The sequence below is a fragment of the Bison bison genome, unplaced genomic scaffold (assembly GCF_000754665.1).
Source record: "Bison bison bison isolate TAMUID 2011002044 unplaced genomic scaffold, Bison_UMD1.0 scf7180017864322, whole genome shotgun sequence".
Taxonomy (NCBI): Eukaryota; Metazoa; Chordata; class Mammalia; order Artiodactyla; family Bovidae; genus Bison; species Bison bison.
Window position 1 is genome coordinate 7,082,359 of NW_011494894.1, and position 19,339 is coordinate 7,101,697.

At 43.2% G+C, this 19,339-nt stretch overlaps 1 protein-coding gene across 2 annotated transcripts in view; it reads right to left on the reverse strand.

Annotated features, from left to right (window-relative positions):
• RGL1 (ral guanine nucleotide dissociation stimulator-like 1) overlaps window positions 1-19,339 on the reverse strand; it is a 129,335-nt gene that overhangs the window by 48,079 nt on the left and 61,917 nt on the right. For both annotated transcript variants that reach the window (XM_010853094.1, XM_010853093.1), the window contains one exon: window positions 2,042-2,226. In XM_010853094.1, the coding sequence (XP_010851396.1) occupies window positions 2,042-2,226 (185 nt within the window). The remainder of the gene's footprint in view (window positions 1-2,041; window positions 2,227-19,339) is intronic.

Sequence of the window (19,339 nt, forward strand, 5' to 3'; positions counted from 1 at the left end):
GGTAGGCAGGGAAGCAGGAGGGGACCTCTGCCTGCCCCTGGAGGCTGGGATACAAACAGGCATGAGCTAAAGAGAGCTAACACCCCATGATTTCACCACTTTTCCTCCACACAACTCTGGCCCTTTCTCACTGGGTGGAGGAATAAGACATCTGAAATCCCAAAGGTTCAGAATGGGCCTCTCAATCCTCTTGCTAACCAGTGGATACAAATCTATCCTCGCTGCTCGGCAATGCAGAGGCTGGCAAGGATATGTGCTAAGGCGTGATTTTCTCACTCATCCAGCACTCAAAGTGGCCTGTTGCATGCCCTGGATCTACGCTGCTGAGCCTGAAGGTTACATGGTCCTTTCTTTCTGGGGTCTCCTCCACGCTCTCACTGTTTCTGCTTCTGACTCTTTTCCAGGGGTAAGCAGGCAAAAACCTGAGGCAAAATTTTCACTTTTGAAAAACATGGAGGAGAGTCTGTTTGCTTTTTTGCCGGCATGAAATAGGGTAAAATGAAGCATATGGGAACCAAGCTCCTAAAACTCTTTTTCAGTAATGATTCCTGTACTTAATAAACACAGAGAGAGTTCTTGATTAAAAATTCACTCCTGGGATTGCCTAAAAGCCTTTCTAAAGTCAGGCAAACTCGCTCTCCCCTGCCTCGGCCTGCCAAAGGAGCTGGCCTTCCAGTGCCTGTTACAAACAACGAACCACTGGTCCCACCAGTTCCCCAATTAGGCCAGGAGCCAGGGGCAGCCCCCATGGGGAAAGCTGGGCACTAATGGAGTATCCACCCCTGCACGAAGGCAGGAGGGGAGGTCCTGAGGGGAGCAGAGCCCCTACAGCTGGAGGGGTGCCCCTGGTATTCAAACATTCCCAGCAGATGAAGTCATCTGAGATACAGAGGACTTGGCAGTCAGCTTCCAATGATGCAACGACATTTTCCCCCTCCCTGGTCCCCTGTCCATAAAAAAAAAGTCAACAGGTCCTGTTTGGAATTTTAAGGTTGTTTTCCTTGGCACTGAGGCAGCTTCCCTTATCGGTGTTGAGGATCCGCTTCCTTTCCCTCACTGAGGAAATTAGGTGTCACTTCAGGGAAATGCCTGTCAGAAGCTCCAAGTGGGTCAGCCGCCATGGCAACCATCGCCAGGCAGCCAGTGAGGGGACAAACCGTCACCGCTTGGAAGCCTGTCCTAGCCTCTTTCTGACTTTCTTCAAAGCTTGACGGTTCCAAGCAGCCCAGAACCTGCAGTGGTGGCCTTTGCTCTGTCCTTGAAAATAGGCAGTCAGTTCCTCAGATAGGAAAAAAACAGCCACAGAGACTTCCTTTGGGAGAGTCTATTGGAGATGTGAGATCTGCCGCAGGCAGGCAACAGAGAGCAGGGATATTTCCAGCTGAAGGGGAAACATCTTTTCTGAGCTTCCCAAGCTTTTGTGAGGGCAGGGGCAGGACTGGATTTAATTCCCTGCCTGCTGAATGGGGGTGGTTGTCTGTGACGAGTTTTCATTTGACAGGAGGAGGAACCGATCAGGCAGATAATGAAGAACAAATTCAAGTTGAGCATGCTGTGCAATGACAACGAAAGGCAAAAGATCATCAAGGAGATCGTCCTCTGTATGGTACTAAAAGGAACCCTGGGAAATCACTTCGCCTCCCGGAGTCGCTGTTTCCTCAGCCATAAAATGAGGGAGTCAGACTAGGTGGTCTTGAATATCCCCTTCTCTGTTCTAAAGCTCTATAGTGTTAGCCACTCGGTTGTGTCTGACATTTTGTGACTCCATGGACTCCTCCGTTCATGGAATTCTCCAGGCAAGAATACTGGAGTGGGTTGCCATTCCCTTCTCCAGAGGGATTCCATTCTCCAGATCTATACAGTCTATAACTGGGACTTCAATAACCTTAAGAATTTTACATGGGCCACCAATCCCTGGTCAGCTTGTCCTGAGGGAAACCAAGGCCTCCAACCCAACAAGTAAAGGAAGAGCATTTCCTCGTCGTGGGAGGTGTGCAGGATCAGGATCTAGCTTCTGCCCTGGAATCAAATGAGTACTCACTGTCAGCTTCTACTTCTTGCTTGTGAAACTGCTCAAGAAGATTCTGTGCTCTTCTCTCTGGGTCAGAGCCTGGCATCATCTGCTTGAGATAATCCAGCAGTTTCTGTAAGCAGGGGAAGCCAGGCGGCTCTCGGAAGTCCTCTGCACACTGGTCAAGCCAGGCCCTCAGGATGGATGCGATAGCGCTGAGAAAGAGAAGCAGAGAATCATTGCACCCCACCGGCTGTGGAGACTCGACGCCAGCCCTGGCCAGGCCCCAGGAAAACGTGGGCCGCTGACCATAGGATAGTTCACCTAAAAGCTTCCACCAGTGTCAGTGAAGTTAAAGCACTTGAAAATAGCCTGACTACCTTTCATTATTTTAAGTGATGGTTGGGGAGCAGGGGAAAAGATAGGCAAGTTTAAAAAAAAAAAAAAAAAACAGGACCATAAATTTGGAAAAACAAATATGGGGCAAAAAAAAAAAAAAAGACACGCAGGAGAATATTGAGTGAGTCCTGAAGCAACTTCAAAGTAATCCTGTGTATACAACAAGATTATGTGTTTCCAATTCTGGATTCACTCAAGTCAGAGACCACAAGATCTACTGTGCTAACATTTTAGGAAATAACTGACTGTCAGTAGGCCAGAAATATGATGAAAGGAAGGCCTCAGGTTTAGGAAAGATAAATGTGTAAATTTAATTTTACAAAGATCACCACGGCTTCGGCAAAGCACCAAAAATGCCCTCACAACATTATCCTTTCGCTTTTAAAGTGACCAGAGACAACGTGTTTCAAGCAGGAGAAACAGTGTGAGTAGCAGAGTGAGGTAAAGGACAAGGTAAAGGAGAAATACTTGTGAGCAAGGCCATTCATTACGAAGGGGACTTCCTCTGGTGGCTCAGCGGAGTCCACCTAAGGACCACGGCACAAAAAGAGAGTCATCCAGACATATTACTAATTACATGAGATTATTCTCTTTAAAGGGGTTTCCCAGGTGGCCAGTGGTAAAGAATCCACCTGCCAACGCAGGAGACGCAGGTTTGATTCCTGGGTCAGGAAGATCCCCCGGAGGAGGAAATGGCAACCACTCCAGTATTCTTGCCTGGGAAATCCCGTGGACAGAGGAACCTGGCGGGCTACAGTCCATGGGGTCGCAAAGAGTCAGACACAATTGATTCAAACAACAATAACATTCTCAAGGTAGGTGAAGATAAAATGACCTGGTGACTATGAAATCACTTGTGTGTGCTAAGTCGCTTCAGTTGTGTCCAACTCTTTGTGACCCCATGGACTGTTGCCCACCAGGCTTCTCTGTCCATGGAATTCTCCAGGCAAGAATACTGGAGTGGATTGCCATTCCCTTCTCCAGTAGATCTTCCCAACCCAGGGATCGAACCCTGGTCTCCTGCATCACAGCAGATTCTTTACCATGTGAGCTACAGGGAATTCCCTGAGGTAGGGGTAGGGGTTTTTTCCAAATTCAAAATTATCATCTAATTATACTTCAAATTGCTTGCTTAGTCAACAAACTGTAAAGAAACTAAAAGCCATTATGCTCCATATATATGAAACCACAGGCTGGGCTTTCACAGGTGTGCCTAAATTTCACAAGTCTCAATTTCATAGTGGAGACCTGGATGACGATCAAAGGCATAAATGCAACTGAAGACAATTTAATGCGTAACTTTTGGAACTGAAGTACAAACCCAGAAGAAAAATAAATTAGTTCTCTTCACTGCTGTGGAGACCACTGTTTTACTAAAAGGGACATGAAGACTATAATCACATAGTAACAGAAAAAATAAATGGCAGAGAACCATTAAAGTTGGTATTTCAAACATTAGAAATAATTCAATATTTTCTAAATCTTTAGTCCAGATCGAATTAAAAAGAAAAACAAAAGTTTCATTCCCTTGCAAAAAGCTAGAAGAAATTAATCTGGCATCTGGGGCTAATTGAAAGCACAAGTAAAATGAAATTAATGAGCTGTTAGCCAGTGAACCTTCCATGTTTGGTTTACTTGTTATCAATACATTATGTTATGTATGAACGCTGAGTCCCTCCGAATTCATACGCTGAAGCCCTAACTACTCCCCGTCATGAGTGACAGACTTCAATTTTTTTAAGCCCACACACAGCACCTGTTATTTCTCCTTTCTTCTCCAAAACCAAATATAAAGAAGAAAATGATGAAGCAGCATTCTAATATTTCATTTTTATAAGGAAGATGACTTTTTCTATGAATAATTTCCCTTCTTTGCTGATAAGCAATGAGCCCAGAGCTGGGGTAGGCACATAGGTGGGGTGACAGCTGGAATCTAGGAAAACCTGATGCTTGCGTCCTTTATACTGACTCTCACAGAACAGTTCTGCACTTGTCAAAAGAAAGGCGATTTAACTGAATTAGTACTACAACTCACTATTCTTTGATATGTCAGTGAGAAAATACTCTTTCAATGATACTGATGAAAAACAGATAATCCACATTCACACAATTAGAAACCAAAAACAGCATCCAACCAAGAGTGAGACCAGCAACTCAGTGAGCCTCATGACCCCTCAGAGGTCCATAACCTAAAAGCCAGGCAGAAATGCAAAATTTCAGTAAAAGACAGACATTAAAGATATCAATATTGCATTAACTCTTTACCCATCGTAATTGTTAAAGTTACAAGACTGATTACTTATTGAAAAAATATTACTAATGTGTATAAACTAAAACAACAATATCTACTCCCCTTCATCCTAATTCTATCCTATTCTTATGACTTTATGTTAATAGTTTGGAGTATATCCTTCTAGGCTTTTCTATGGATACGTATACATATATTTAAATAGATGAAATATGTATGAACCATGGATTTTTTCCCACAAAATGTATGTGTGTGTGTGTGTATATATATATACACATATATACACATACATACACACACCTCTCTATCCACTGCCTCCAGCTCTCACTGTTTCTCAGGGTTACACAGTGTCCACTGCATGCACATGCCATAATTAATATAGGTATTCTACTAGTGCACAGGTAGTTAATGTTCAGTTCAGTCGCTCAGTAGTGTCTGACTCTTTGCGACCCCATGGACTGCAGCACACCAGGCCTCCCTGTCCATCACCAACTCATGTCCACTGGTCAGTGATGCCATCCAACCATCTCATCCTCTGTTTTCCCCTTCTCCTCTTGCCTTCAATCTTTCCCAGCATCAGATCTTTTCCAATAAGTCAGTTCTTTGCATCAGGTGGCCAAAGTATTGGAGTTTCAGCTTCAGCATCAGTCCTTCCAATGAATATTCAGGACTGATTTCCTTTAGGACGGACTGGTTGGATCTCCTTGCAGTTCATGGGACTCTCAAGAGTTTTCCCCAAAACCACAGTTCAAAAGCATCAATTCTTTGGCTTTCAGCTTTCTTTATGGTCCAACTCTCACATCCATACATGACTACTGGAAAAACCATAGCTTTGACTAGACGGACTTTTGTCGGCAAAGTAACTTCTAGGTTGTTCATAGTTTTTCTTCCAAGGAGCAAGCATCTTTTAATTTCATGGCTGCAGTCACCATCTGCAGTGATTTTGGAGCCCCCAAAAATAAAGTCTGTCATTATTTCCTTTGTTTCTATATTTGCCATGAAGTGATGGGCCTGGATGCCATGATCTTAGTTTTCTGAATGTTGAGCTGTAAGCCAACTTTTTCACTCTCCTCTTTCACTTACATTAAGAGGCTCTTCAGTTCCTCTTTGCTTTCTGCCATAAGGGTGGTGTCATCTGCATATCTGAGGTTACTGATATTTCTCCTGACAATCTTGATTCCAGCTTGGGCTTCATCCAGCCCAGAATTTCACATGATGTACTCTGCATATAAGTTAAATAAGCAAGGTGACAATATACAGCCTTGATGTACTCCTTTCCCAATTTGGAAGCAATCCATTGTTTCATGTCCAGTTCGAACAGTTGCTTCCTGACCTGCATACAGATTTCTCAGGAGGCAGGTAAGGAGGTCTGGTATTCCTATCTCTTGAAGAATTTTCCACAGTGTGTTGTGATCCACATGTCAAAGTTATTGTTAGGTTCTCACAATTACAACTAAAAAAAGTGCAAATCCTTGTTTACATGCCTGTGTACTTGTGTATTCCTATAGGGCATATTGTCTAGAACTTACTCCCATGGCAAGTTGTAGCCCCGGAAAGTCTGGGCGAGTTTTCAAGAGGGACCCTAATCCATACTGGACTTCTTTAGATGTACATTTCATCCTTCTCGGACGGGTATTTTCTACTAACTCTGGTAATCTATTCATTTCACCTTTTGTGACAGTACCCTTCCCATAGTTTAGCCCAAGAAGGCTTTGAAAGTTCACTACCAACCCAGATACTGAATCAGCTAGAAAAAGCATTTTCACACAGATGAGAAATGAAGGCGGAGGAAGAAGAGGAAGACACAGACAGCACAGCACAACACAAGGCAGACCCCTGCCCTCCTATCAGCAGAGCGTTTATCAGCATCCTGGGGAGGCGGGCTTTCTGGACAGGCCTGCACGTGAGCCAAAGATCATAGTACCCTTATGTTCACCAGTCCTGGGAAGAAACGTTCTGTTCTTGACAGACTTAGAAGCAGATAAAATGTGAAACTTTGAAAATTCCAAAAAGGAACGCAACGTCACAATATCATGACAGAGACCACAGGGTTACTGGCCAATGGCTTTTCCTCCTTACTTTTCCTGGCTCCACTCCTAAGATCTAATGTGCATTCTAACCAGAACTGGTTAGTTGGAAAGATGTAGAGAACCTTAATAATAAAGAGAAGACCTGGTTAAAAATCAAAAACTTACAGGAAAGGTGTAACAATTAAGCTAGAGAAGCTACTTGGCTCTGTACACAGAATATGAGATTCAAGAAGAAAAACGTGGTTCCCATCCTCACTGTGCCACCATGAACAATGGGAGCTGGACCCGTCACTTAGCTCCACTGACCCTTACCTGGAGGAGAGACAGTAACACCTGCCATCATCGACCTGACACTGATCGGCTGAGTTTCAAATGACATAATGCCAATACGGATATTGAGATATCTGGAGAGAAACATGACTGTTAGCAGTCGTAAGACTAATAGCCATAAATCACAAAAGGGAGGGATTAAGAGAGGTATGGCTCAATGAAAATCAATCAGTGCTCATGGAAAGAACTCAAAAAAGTTGCCACATAAGACAGAAAGTGTGACACGGGACACAAACCATATGTCTACAACACTTGTGGCTCCAGGTTTGCTGAAAGAATCACTGTGAGCAACTACCACACACATGTGCGCACACACACCCCTGAGGCATCCTCTCACACACACACACACACACACACACACACCCATGAGGCATCCTCACACACACACCCCCCTGAGGCATCCTCACACACACACACACACACACACACACACCTGAGGCATCCTCACACACACACACACACCCCTGAGGCATCCTCCTCAGGACAGACCAATTCAGGAACATAACGCATAACACAATCTAAAACACGGTTCCTCGACCTCTGGGATCTCACGCCTGATGATCTGAGGGGGAGCTGATGTAGTAACAATAGAAGTAGACGGCACAATAAATGTAACAGGCTTGAATTATACCAAAACCATCCCCCTCCTCCCCTGGTCAGGGAGAAATTGTTTTCCACAAAACTGGTTCCTGGTGCCAAAAAGGTTAGGGACCACTGCTCTACAAGACATGCTTCTTAAATGATCTGTGAAGACTGAAGAGGCAACTTCTGAAGCCAAATGGAAAGACTATGACATGACCTAAACTCAGTAAAGACAAAAGCTAGCACAAGACTTTCTTTTCCAAAGTAGTCTTGGTAGGATACAGAGCAAAGTTCCTCAGGCCCAAGGGAAAGTGTGTGTCTGATTAAGAAGGATGGTGTTGGGGGTGGGAGGGATCCAAATCTGATGGCAGAGCAGACAACCAGGATCGCTTTCTCTCCCTTAGGCATTCTTGGCAAGAAGCAAATCCTTGTAGTATGTGAACTTTTTCCAACCTACAATGGTCTGCAGGGTAGGAAGTCATGCCCAGGCCTGGAGGCAGCTTCTAAGACTTTTACTTCTAATAAAAGTAAAAATTTCCCTCGGGAAAATGAATTCATTAATCCAACTAATATCTGTCGAGTACCCTTTATTTTCCATATTCACAAAAACTATTCATGTAATGAATGTCACAATAGGGGAGTCGAGGGCATTTACCTTCAGAGAAGATGAACCTGGTCAGGGCTCCAGGGAGTGTCTTCCTGAGTAAATGATGTTAAAAGACCTTAAGGATAGGGAGGATTAGCAGGGTGAAGGCTCTGGGGTAATAGCATAGGCTATTCCTCAGGCTAAAGGTCCTGAGGAAAATGCAAAACACTTATAAGAGTCATAAGGAAGGTCTGTTTAAAGAACAAGGAAAGGGGAGAAATGGAGCATGATGAGATTTGCTACACTCATTCAATTTCTTAGCCAAATAGAAATCACACTTAATAATATTTGACTGGAAGACACTGGACAAATGTCTTAGGTGAGAGGTGTAAGGAAACAGTACAAAACTTCTAATCACTCTCAGGGACCTTCAGGTATGCAATGCAGAATAAGAAGGCTGACTGAGGTGAGCATTAGGCTGCTATTACGCTCAAACCACAGATTTTTAACGCATATGGGGATTTTAAGGTAAATGCATTAAATCATTTAAAAATCCCACAGGTAATAAAATACTCTAGAATTGGCAAAAAGTTTAATGAAAAAAAAACTTCTAGGCATGAAGTCATTGCTCCCATGATATGAAACTTCCAAGCCAAGAAATAGGATTATTATGACAAAAAAAAAAAAAACTGTCCATTTAGAGCTGCTTTCTCTCCCTAGAAATCTATGTGAGATAATAATTTATTGTTACTTAATCATCAGCAGAAAATAAGACATGGAAACATTTTTTAAAAGCAGCAAAACACTCTTCTATTTTAGGATATTCTCCAAGGATTTGATCTTTCCCTAACATAGGTAACAAAAAGGTAAAAAGATCCATGCCGAGGGTGGCCTTTGAAGCAGTGGAGCATGGGACATTGCCAGCCCCTTCGGGTGGGAGCCAATGCACTCTGCCCTCCAGGGAACGAAAGCCAAGTAACCTTGACACTGACCCTGAGCTAGACCCTCCCACCTGGCTCTCCCGGCCACAAAACAGTTTTCTTCTGTTTCCGGGAAGGCTGCCAGTTAGAGTCTGCCTCTGAGACCCCTAGCTAGATGGTTTTCCTGATGACAAAGAACAAAGGAAGGTGCAGAGAGGTTTTGTTTTTTGTCCCCCGCCCCCCCATTTTTGCCTGAAAAAGCACATAAAGGATCGAAAAACATCTGGACTCACCAAGGTAATCTTGCAATGCTTTCTTATACATTTTTCATTGTACATTTTGGTACCAGTAGTGAGTAGGGATTAGAACCCTTGGAGGGAAAGTAAAAGAGAACTTGAGAGAGACTGGGGAAACAAACGTAAACAAAGACAGTCAGGGCTAAGCACCGAAGGCAGTACAGGGCGGAGAAGCAGGCGAGGGGCCACGGGGCAGTTAAAGCAGAGAAAAAGCTCCAGGGCAAGGAGGAGGAAGAAAAGGATTGTGACAGGAAGGATACAGAGAGTAAATATGGGTGGGAAAGGGCCAAGAGTAGGAGGAGATGAGCTCAAAACCAAGTGTTTACACACCTGTCTTTCCTTCCCAAACTACACGTACAGGCCCTGGCATCTGAAGACAAATCTGCAGAAACTGGAGAGAACTGCTGTGCAGAGACTTACCCCTATGTCACCAAACCTTCCTCAGTAGGTCACTGACTGCACTCCGTTAGACAAAGCGAAGACGTCTCCTAAACACCTATATTTCGTGAGCAGTATAGCCAATACGGCTAAACACATTCTCCAGAAGTCAGACTGACCCACTGGCTGGTTAGACTAACCTAACCTCTTTATGCCTCAGCTTCCTCATCTGTAAAGCAGATGTAATAACAGATCCCTCCTCACAGAGTTGGTGCGAGGCCTATAAGAGATAATACATATGAAGGACTCAGAACAGTCCCTAGGGCAGAGTGAGTGATCAAAACCATGAGCTATTCTTATTATTTTAAAAAAGAAGAATTGCAGTCTGTAAGATCAAGGACTAAAGGCAAAAGGAGCTGCACAGAATCACTGGGTTCTAGCTGAGAAGTCGTTTTCTTCAGGGGTGTGAGTTAATGATTCTGACAGTGCTATACACATACACTGGAACTGAATAAGTAAACGGAAAGAAGGTAGAAGCCAGCTTTCTCACTGCTGGAGAGGAAACTTACAAATAAGCTGGGAGAGGGCGCTAGAATGGTCCATGTGGTAAGGATTAGAGCTGAAGACATCAGGAAGAATTCATGTTTAACATCATATATTGATGGTTAGACATAAAGATACGTACAGACACATACAGTCACATAATTAATATACACCTGTATTTCCTAGCCATGTCAGCTGAGTGAGCCTAAAGAAATGACACCCCAAGAGCAATGAGCACACCTCAGACCCAGAGCTTGGTTTCTGGTGTCATTCTCCAATAAAAAATAAAACAGGTCTCCTTGACGAAACGGCTGATTCTAAGACTGGGATGGGAAATATACAAGCTGAGTCTAGAACATCTTACAAGATGGGCTCAGACAAACACAATACGAGGGGCGTGTGAAAGTGACACAGGAGTCAAACAGAAGAGCTCCCGATGATCAAAGCTGAAACAACCTGAGCAACAAAATACATAAAGTAGCACTGTGTCGTATCCCACAGTATAAATGAATATCCACAAGTCTATACTGGTGTACCCAAAAGACTGAATAAATAAATAAAGTGAAAGTCACTCAATTCTGTCTGAGTCTATACCGATGTAAACAAAGAGTGAATAAATTAATAAAGGGAAAAGTCACTCAATTGTGCCCAACTCTTTGCAACCCCGTAGACTACGGAGAAGTAGAATTCTCCAGGCAAGAATACTGGAGTGGGTTGCCATGCCCTCCTCCAGGGGATCCTCCCAACCCAGAAATCGAACTCAGGTCTCCCACACTGCAGGCAGATTCTTTACCAGCTGAGCCTCCAGGGAAGCCCAAGAATACTGGAGTAGGTAGCCTATCCCTCCTCCAGGGGATCTTCCCAACCCAGGGATCTAACCCAGGTCTCCTGCATTGCAGGCAGATTCTTTACCAGCTGAGCCACCAGGAAAAGCCCGAGAATACTGGAGTAGGTAGCCTATCCCTTCTCCAGAAGATCTTCCTGACCCAGGAATCAAATTGGGGTTTCTTGCATTGCAGGTGGGTTCTTTACCAACTGAGCTACCAGGGAAGTTCAAATTAAAAAATGGAGGAGACAAATCTCCCATGCAGAAGTTTTCCAAATAAGGTGGGTAAATACTTCACCCTAAAAGAGGGGAGCAGAGCAAAAGGATTGTGCATAATGACTTCTTTCTAACCAATACAGAATGGAAAGGAAGGGGGAAGAAAAAGACTTTTGAGGTTAAAGCATCTGCCTGCAATGCGGGAGACCTGGGTTCGATGGCAACCCACTCCAGTACTCTTGCCTGGAGAATCCCATGGACGGAGGAGCCTGGCGGGCTACAGTCCACGGGGTCGCAAAGAGTTGGACACAACTGAGCGACTTCACTTTCACTTTTCACCTGAAAAATAACTACTTCATCCAGATGAGCAAGAACAACATCAAACATTATAAATCACGCTGATAGTATGTAATGAGAATGGTATTTTATCCTGTGATATTTCTCTCAAAACCTCATAAATTCAGTCTAACTATGAGGGAAAATGTTAATTACAAGAAAAATCCTCATAAAGAGGTGCCATGTGTGTGCATGCTCCGTTGTGTTTGTGTGACCCCTCTTTGGACTGTAACCCACCGGGTTCCTCCATCTATGGGATTTCCCAGGCAGGAACGCTGGAGTGGGGTGCCATTCCCTTCTCCAGGGGATCTTCACAACCCAGGGATAGAACCTGCATCTCTTGTGTCTCTTGCACTGGCAGGCAGATTCTTTACCACTGTACCACCCGGGAAGCACAATCAAGGGCTATCCTAAAATATACCTGACCAGTATGCCTCCAATCTATCAAGGTCACCAAAAACAAGAAAAGTCAAAAATTGTCACAGTTGATAGGAACCCAGGGAGATATCCCAATTGCAGGTAATGTGGTGTCCTGGAAGGTCTTGGAATAGAATTGGGCCATTAGGTAAAAAGAAAAACAAGGAACTGAAACTAGACTATGAACTTTCATTAACAATGCATTGGTTCAATGTTTATAACAAATGTGTATACTCATGCAAGAAGTTAATAACAAGGGGAACTGTGAGGAGGGTATATGGGAACTCTGTATTATCAGCTCAATTTCATATAAATCTAAAACTGTTTAAATCTTATTTAAGATGTCCAAAGGGGCAGGGGCGGTGGGGAGCGGAGATGAACAGGAGGGTCCAACCTAAGTACTTAAGAGAAATAGTCTCATTCATATCACAGGGAAGGAAGTAGGGGCCACACCGTACGGAGGTTAAGGCCTGGGTTAAATCCCTGTCTCACTCATTTATTGTATGACCCCGGACATGTTCCTCAGTCTCTCTATGTCTCAGACTCCTCATCTGTAAAATAGGAACAACATATGGAGCTACTGGGAGGATCTGAAAGGATACAGAGTACTTAACACAGGAACTATTCCTACGAAGCAGCCAATGAATTCTGGCCATTATTATTAGAAAGAGATAGAGCCGCTCACCAAAAATTATTTTTCAGGGACCTCAGTAACTCATTATTCTCTGATTGCTCACAGTCTGAGACCAGAGTTTTTAGGCTATAAATAGGCCTCTAATGAAAAAACTTGCTGAGGCTTTCTACACTTTTCACCATTAGAATGGAGTTTCCGTTGGGGATGACAGATGCTATGAGGCACCGAGAACAGGAAACAGGCACTCAGATTGAGTCCTTCTTCTTTCCTCACATCCTGCAAACCATCTCCTTCCCCAGGAAACAAGCCTAACTTCCACATTTCTAACAGCTGTTTGCGGCCCTTGTTCAGGGTGTTCACTGAATAATAAAGCCAAGCCAAACGAGGAAATAATCCCAAATTGTACAATCTCAGAATGCTAACAAGCTAAAGCATTTGTCCCAGTGGTGATGCTACACCCTAGCTCCTCGTGTACTTCTGTCTATAGCCCTTTCACTGCGACACAGACAAACGTAATGTGTGGGAGGGGGAGGACTGGTCAGGATTCACGCACACCAGAGATTCAAACACTCTTTTAGAAGCAGCAGCCCCGACAGCAAAATGGTGAGAAACCCAGGTCCTGGATCTCAGCTGGATCTGAGATCAAATAACAGATGTGTCATTAGCTAGCTGCTTGATCTTAATCAAAGTGCCTCACTGTTCTGAAACTTCAGTTTACACACCTATAAAATCAGGACAATATCTCACAGCATCTGTAATAGTAAAAGAAAATACAAAATGGGGATAGCTCTGCATTAACGTAAGCACAGCTCAAACTGTAACCGGTGGCAGTGGCCAGGCGGTGGCACTGGCCAGGCGGTGGCCGTGGTGTCATCACTTCCATCATCCCTGAGCCTGCAGGGTGACGAAGTGACAGAGTCTGGTTGTGATGTCTGTTTACCTTTCTCTGACATGTAGAGAACCTTAGGTGTTTTCTCAGGCAGCCAATTTTTCTTCTTTCTGAATCAATGATGATTAACGTTGTTTCATTCCCCCACGGGCAGAAAAGCATTAATAACTTCTGCTTGGGAGCCTACACTCTTCCCTTAAACACACAGTTCTGATTCAGGATTTCAGGGACTTCTAAAACTATCATTTCTATTTTTCTTAGTCTAGGATGGATGTTTTAAAGATAATACTGTGCTCTTTTATCTGATGTACTGCACCTCCGTTTCTTCTTTGGTTTTACTTTTAAAAAATATTAATTTCACATGATAGTCTTTAATTCTTACAAGATTGGAATTTTCAATCTTATTTTTGCTCTGTTCTTTACCCCTCTTCCTTTGCCCCATTTTTGTTACCATTACTCAGATTGATTTTAATTGCCCTGTTAGGTTAGTTGAATTTGATGGAATGTTGATTGCAAACTCAATGGGAAGACTTTGTAATACTTTTCACTACAAAGTTTCCCAGATAGTAAAAGAATCACAGCCATCTTCCTTGAACTCATCTCTCTTTTCTTTAATTTCCAATATCTTAGATTGCTACTACTTATATGTAACTAAAATCTTTACCAGTAACTATAATCTGGTGTGACTATTTACAACTTCTGGCAGACGATTACATGAATGACAATCATATCTGAATGTGTGGAGACGAAAGTAGAATGATTTCAACCATTTAAACCACTGCTGTGGTACAGAGTTTTAGGAAGCAAAACATGGCATTCCAAGAGGGAAGTGATGAGAGTCAATTAAAGAAAACAAAACAGAAAACTATTTCAACATTAATTACAGTAGTCATTTTAAAAAGGAATAAAAAAAAGTAAGATTCCTGAAGAGAGAGTTTTAAACCTCTTTAAATAAAGTTATGCATGTGTATGTATGATATTCTAATCTCAAACACATTTTGGAAAATGAAGACTCATGGTGTCAAGGCTCTATATGGTTAATATTACTTCTTCATAATCTCACTTCTGAATTCAATGACTATAATAAATCTGCACTAAGGAAAGCCTCCTTTTTCCATCTGGTTCAGATTTTATATATTATTCTTAAGAGATAACATTTCACCATGAAAAATGTCAGCAGGAAGGAGAATGTAGGCAGACGTGTTTTCTTCTGTCATAGGAAGTGAGTGTCCCGATTCTCAAACAGTGGCAAGTTTAGGGATTATAGAAATAAACACAGTATGACTTCTTATTTATATCGTTCTAGTACTAACATCAGAAATCCCAGTGTGCAAAGATTCTAGCATCTAAAAGCCCTGGAAGTTGAATTCCTTGCGACTGAAGGAACTCTCATTTTAGCCAGATAACTTAGAAGGTTTATTGCACAAAGCCTAAGCCGGGCACACTCAGGATTAGGAGTCACAGCGCATTCAGATACTTTTTGAAATTCCTGAAGAATACTAGCCACTTGTGGTCCGAGACACTAGACACCAATCTTTCATCTTGACCGTTTCATCTGCATTTCCACATTTTGCCTTCTTTTAAGTTCTTTCAAACCTTTGAAAGGTTGATTAGATCCATCCATATTCAGAAATACAGGAAAGACTGTTATCTTGGGATTTGGGAACCTGTATCAAACGTAAGCCTTGCTCTATGCTTTACATTAAAAACTGAAAAACCAAACAATAGCTGAGCATTTCCCTTCTCATATTTAAGCCCAGTAGTGATTCCCCACCTCCACCCCCCAACCCTCACCCTTGGACTGCAAAACTGAAGGCATCTGTCCTAAAACAGGATGTTTACTTCTTAGAGTGTCACTGAATTCCTGCCGTCTGTTTCCCACCTGAAATCACAAGAACACAGATTCACAGCAAAGGAAAACAATGGGCATTTTGCTGCTCCTTGCCTGACCCCACAACACAATGCTTTTTAGCCCATCTCTTTATGCATGATCGTAGCAAGTGGTTCTGATATCACAATTAATAACAAGCAAATCAAAGAAGCGGTCTATTTTTTCTTTCCTATTTTTATCAAAACAAGTTACATAGTCTTTCCAACAGAAACAAGCAGTCAAGGGCACCTCTCACTCAATCAATATAATATCTGGATCTTATCTCTGTTTCTGATGTTCATTTTCATTTTTTTAAATTAATTTAATTGGAGGTTAATTACAATATTGTGGTGGTTTTTGCCATACACTGACATGAATCAGCCATGGGTGTACATGTGTCCCCCATCCTGAACCCCCCTCCCACCTCCCTCCCCATCCCATTCCTCAGGGTTGTCTCAGGGCACCAGCTTTGAGTGCATCGAACTTGGACTGGAGCTCATTTTCATTTTTAAGAAGATGAAAAGAAAACTATATAAATTTTATCCTGGGCTTCCCTGGTGGCTCAGGTGGTAAGGAATCTGCCTGCAATGCAGGAGACCTGGGTTCAATCCCTGGGTTGGGAAGATCCTGGAGGAGGAACTGGCAACCCACTCCAGTATTCTTGCCTGGGGAATCCCCTGGGCAGAGGAGCCTGGAGGGGTGGAGGTGGGGGTTCTAGGCATCATTAAACTTGAAAGAATCTCAGAGCACTCGTTTTTTAGGTAAAGAGACTAAAACTGAGAGAGGTGAATGAATAGGTCAAATGGGTGGCAGGTGACAGTGACGGATGAGGACTCGTTCCCCGGGGCCTGTCACCTGCCGTGAGGCTGGCTCCACAACCTCCTCAGCACTGGATTCACCCAATTATAAGAGACATGAGGGCCCCGGTGGCCCAGTAATTAAGACTGCATACTTTCAACACAAGTGGCACGGGTTCGATCCCTCATCAGGGAACTAAGATCCCACATGCCATGTGACCAAAATAAAAATAAAAAATAGCACAGATTATTGCATACTTTTTTAAAAAAAGAAAAAGAAGGGACATGAATAAGTAAATTTCCAGACAAGTGTGGTATTATTTTTATATATATTTAGATATCCATAAATAAAGACAGTTTTTATTGAGGACTACAGCCTCCTTGCTGTGCAGCAGGGTCTCTTATCTAGGCAATACTGATATTTAGGGTCGGGTAATTCTTTGCTGTACAGGGGAAAGGGGGCGTCTTGTGCATGGCAGCGTGTTTTGAAATAGTCCCGGCCTTTGCCCACTAGAGGCCAGAGCATCTCCCCACCAAGTTGAAACAACCCCAAATTTTCCAGATATTGCCAAATGTCCTCTGGGGGCAACACTCCCCCACTGAGAACTGCCACACAGCTATATCTCCCGCACATCAATCAGCCACTGGGACATCTTCAGTCACTGCTACAAGTCAGCTGCCGCAGCTCTGAAATCATCAAGGAACTTTCCATGTGTTACAAGTGGAGCCGAGAAGCTGCTTCTCTGAATTCGTCCCAGGAAGACAAAGCAGGGAGCTTATCGAGTTATAGAAATGATCAGACGAGTAGCATGTGAAAAACAGAACAAAAAGATGATGCTGAAGTGAGATGAAAAATAATGAAAGGAGACGTGGTGGACGGGCGGGGGGCGGTAGAGGGCAGGGAGCAAGAAGACACACAGAAGAAAGGGAAACGGAAAGAAGAAAGAGGTCAGCAGAGAGAAGGGATTTTCACATTCCGTATTTGCAGGACAGAGCGACCCATTATATGAAAAAGTGGCATATTTTCGTCAGGCGTACTTTTTTTAAGAGGCAACTCAGACTGAGGAAGAGGGTCAAGCACTTTCTACCAACTCACTGTGAGGCTTTAGGAAAAGACCATTGTCCCCGGATGATGGACCCCTCAGGGGAGCTCTCTGTGAAAGCTCTTTGTTAAGGCCTCATATGCCTAAAACTGTAAAGCCCTTTAAAACAGCTTATCCTGGAGTCTCACCCACGGTTACTGTTCCTGGTGTACAATGAATCCCAAATGAAGGTTTATAATAGGCCTTTAAAAGCCTGAGCATGACTCTTCACATTCAGGGTACAAATCAATTTTCTTTAACTGCTACTTCCCAGAAGCCTATTTCATCTCAAAACACCCATTGGGAAACAGAAAAGCTCTGGATATTTTTCATATTGTTACTCTCCTCAGAGCATTCAGGTGGCTAGTTAAACGGTAGCTCTAGACATGACGCAATTCCAAAATACATAGATAACAACATGCTTATTTCTGAATCTGGTCACAGGTCAAGGTTACATCTGATAAGCTAGCCACTCAATTTGTACAGTATCTCTTCTTTCACGTATATTTTAAAGCACTCATTATAAAAACATTCCTTTTTTAAAAATTGTTATTTCCATAGGTTTTCATGGTCAACCAAAATTAACAGTAACAAACCCCTCTAATCCTGCAATCCTCAAACTTTCATAAAAGACGTAGAAATCACTTGAGGATCTTGTTAGAATAGATTTTCATCTAGATCTGGGGTGAGGCCTGAGATTCCGCATTCCTAACAAGTTGTCGGGCGATGCTGAGATGGCTGGTCCATGGACCACACTTTGAGTAAGAAGGCTGTTAAGTCTCACGTGGGACTAACCATTGAATCTAATAAGAGTCTGCCATGCATATCAGTGAACAGGGAAATATGTGTGGATGAGAAGCGGAGAGCACGTGGTCATGAAGGATTTAGGGCTAGGCAGCGGCTTTTGGACTGGGCCCAGCAATGACACAATAAAGAAATACGAGAGGAGTGCTTGCTTCGGCAGCACAGACGCTAAAATTGGAATGATACAGAGATTAGCATGGCCCCTGCCAAGGACGACACGCAAATTCATGAAGCATTCCATATTTCTGAGAGGGGATATATGTATATCTATGGCTGACTCATGTTGAGATTTGACAGGAAACAACAAAATTCTGTAAAGCAATTATCCTTCAATAAAAAGTTAATTAATTAAAAAAAAAAAAGAAATACAAGAGGAAAAAAAAAAAAAAATTGTGAGCCTAATCCATCCCCTCAACCTACCTATCTGATTATACTGCTTCCCTCCTGCACAAACTTTAGGGCTGACTGCCCACTTAACCAGGTAAGGTCCAAACTCTCGAGTGAGAAGTTCAACCCTTTCATGATAGCTTCAGCTTAACTACCCTCACCCAACATGTACACAGTGAAGCAGCCAAATGTGTTGCTCCCCCAAATGTCATGTATACAACACTGCCCTGATTTGGTCCCACTGTCCCCTCTTCCTAAATGGCTCTACCATCCAAACCCTCCCCCTCCTTCAAAGCCTGCTTCAGATGTCATCTCTTCAGGCTTCTTTGATGGTCCAGTGGTTAAGAATCCGCCTTGCAAGGCAAGCGACACTGGTTCAATCCCTAGTCCGGGAAGATCTCACCTGCTGTGGGGCAACTAAGCCCATGCACCACAACTGCTGAGCCCATGCTCTAGACCCCACGTTCCTAACAAGAGAAGCCACCACAGTAAGAAGCCATGTGCCTCAGCTAGAGAGGAGCCTCCACTCACTGCAACTAGAGAACACCTGCGTGCAGCAACAAAGACCCGGCACAGCCAAAAATAAATATTAAAAAAAAAAAGTCACCTCTTCCAAGAAGCATCCCCAAGCCTTCTAGGAATAAGGTATTAATTCTACTCACCACACCCTGCACTCAGCATTCAAACACCTACACTGGTGTGTTTGGTTTTCTGGAAGGTTATGGCCCAACCAATAAAATTAAGAAACTACCTGAAAC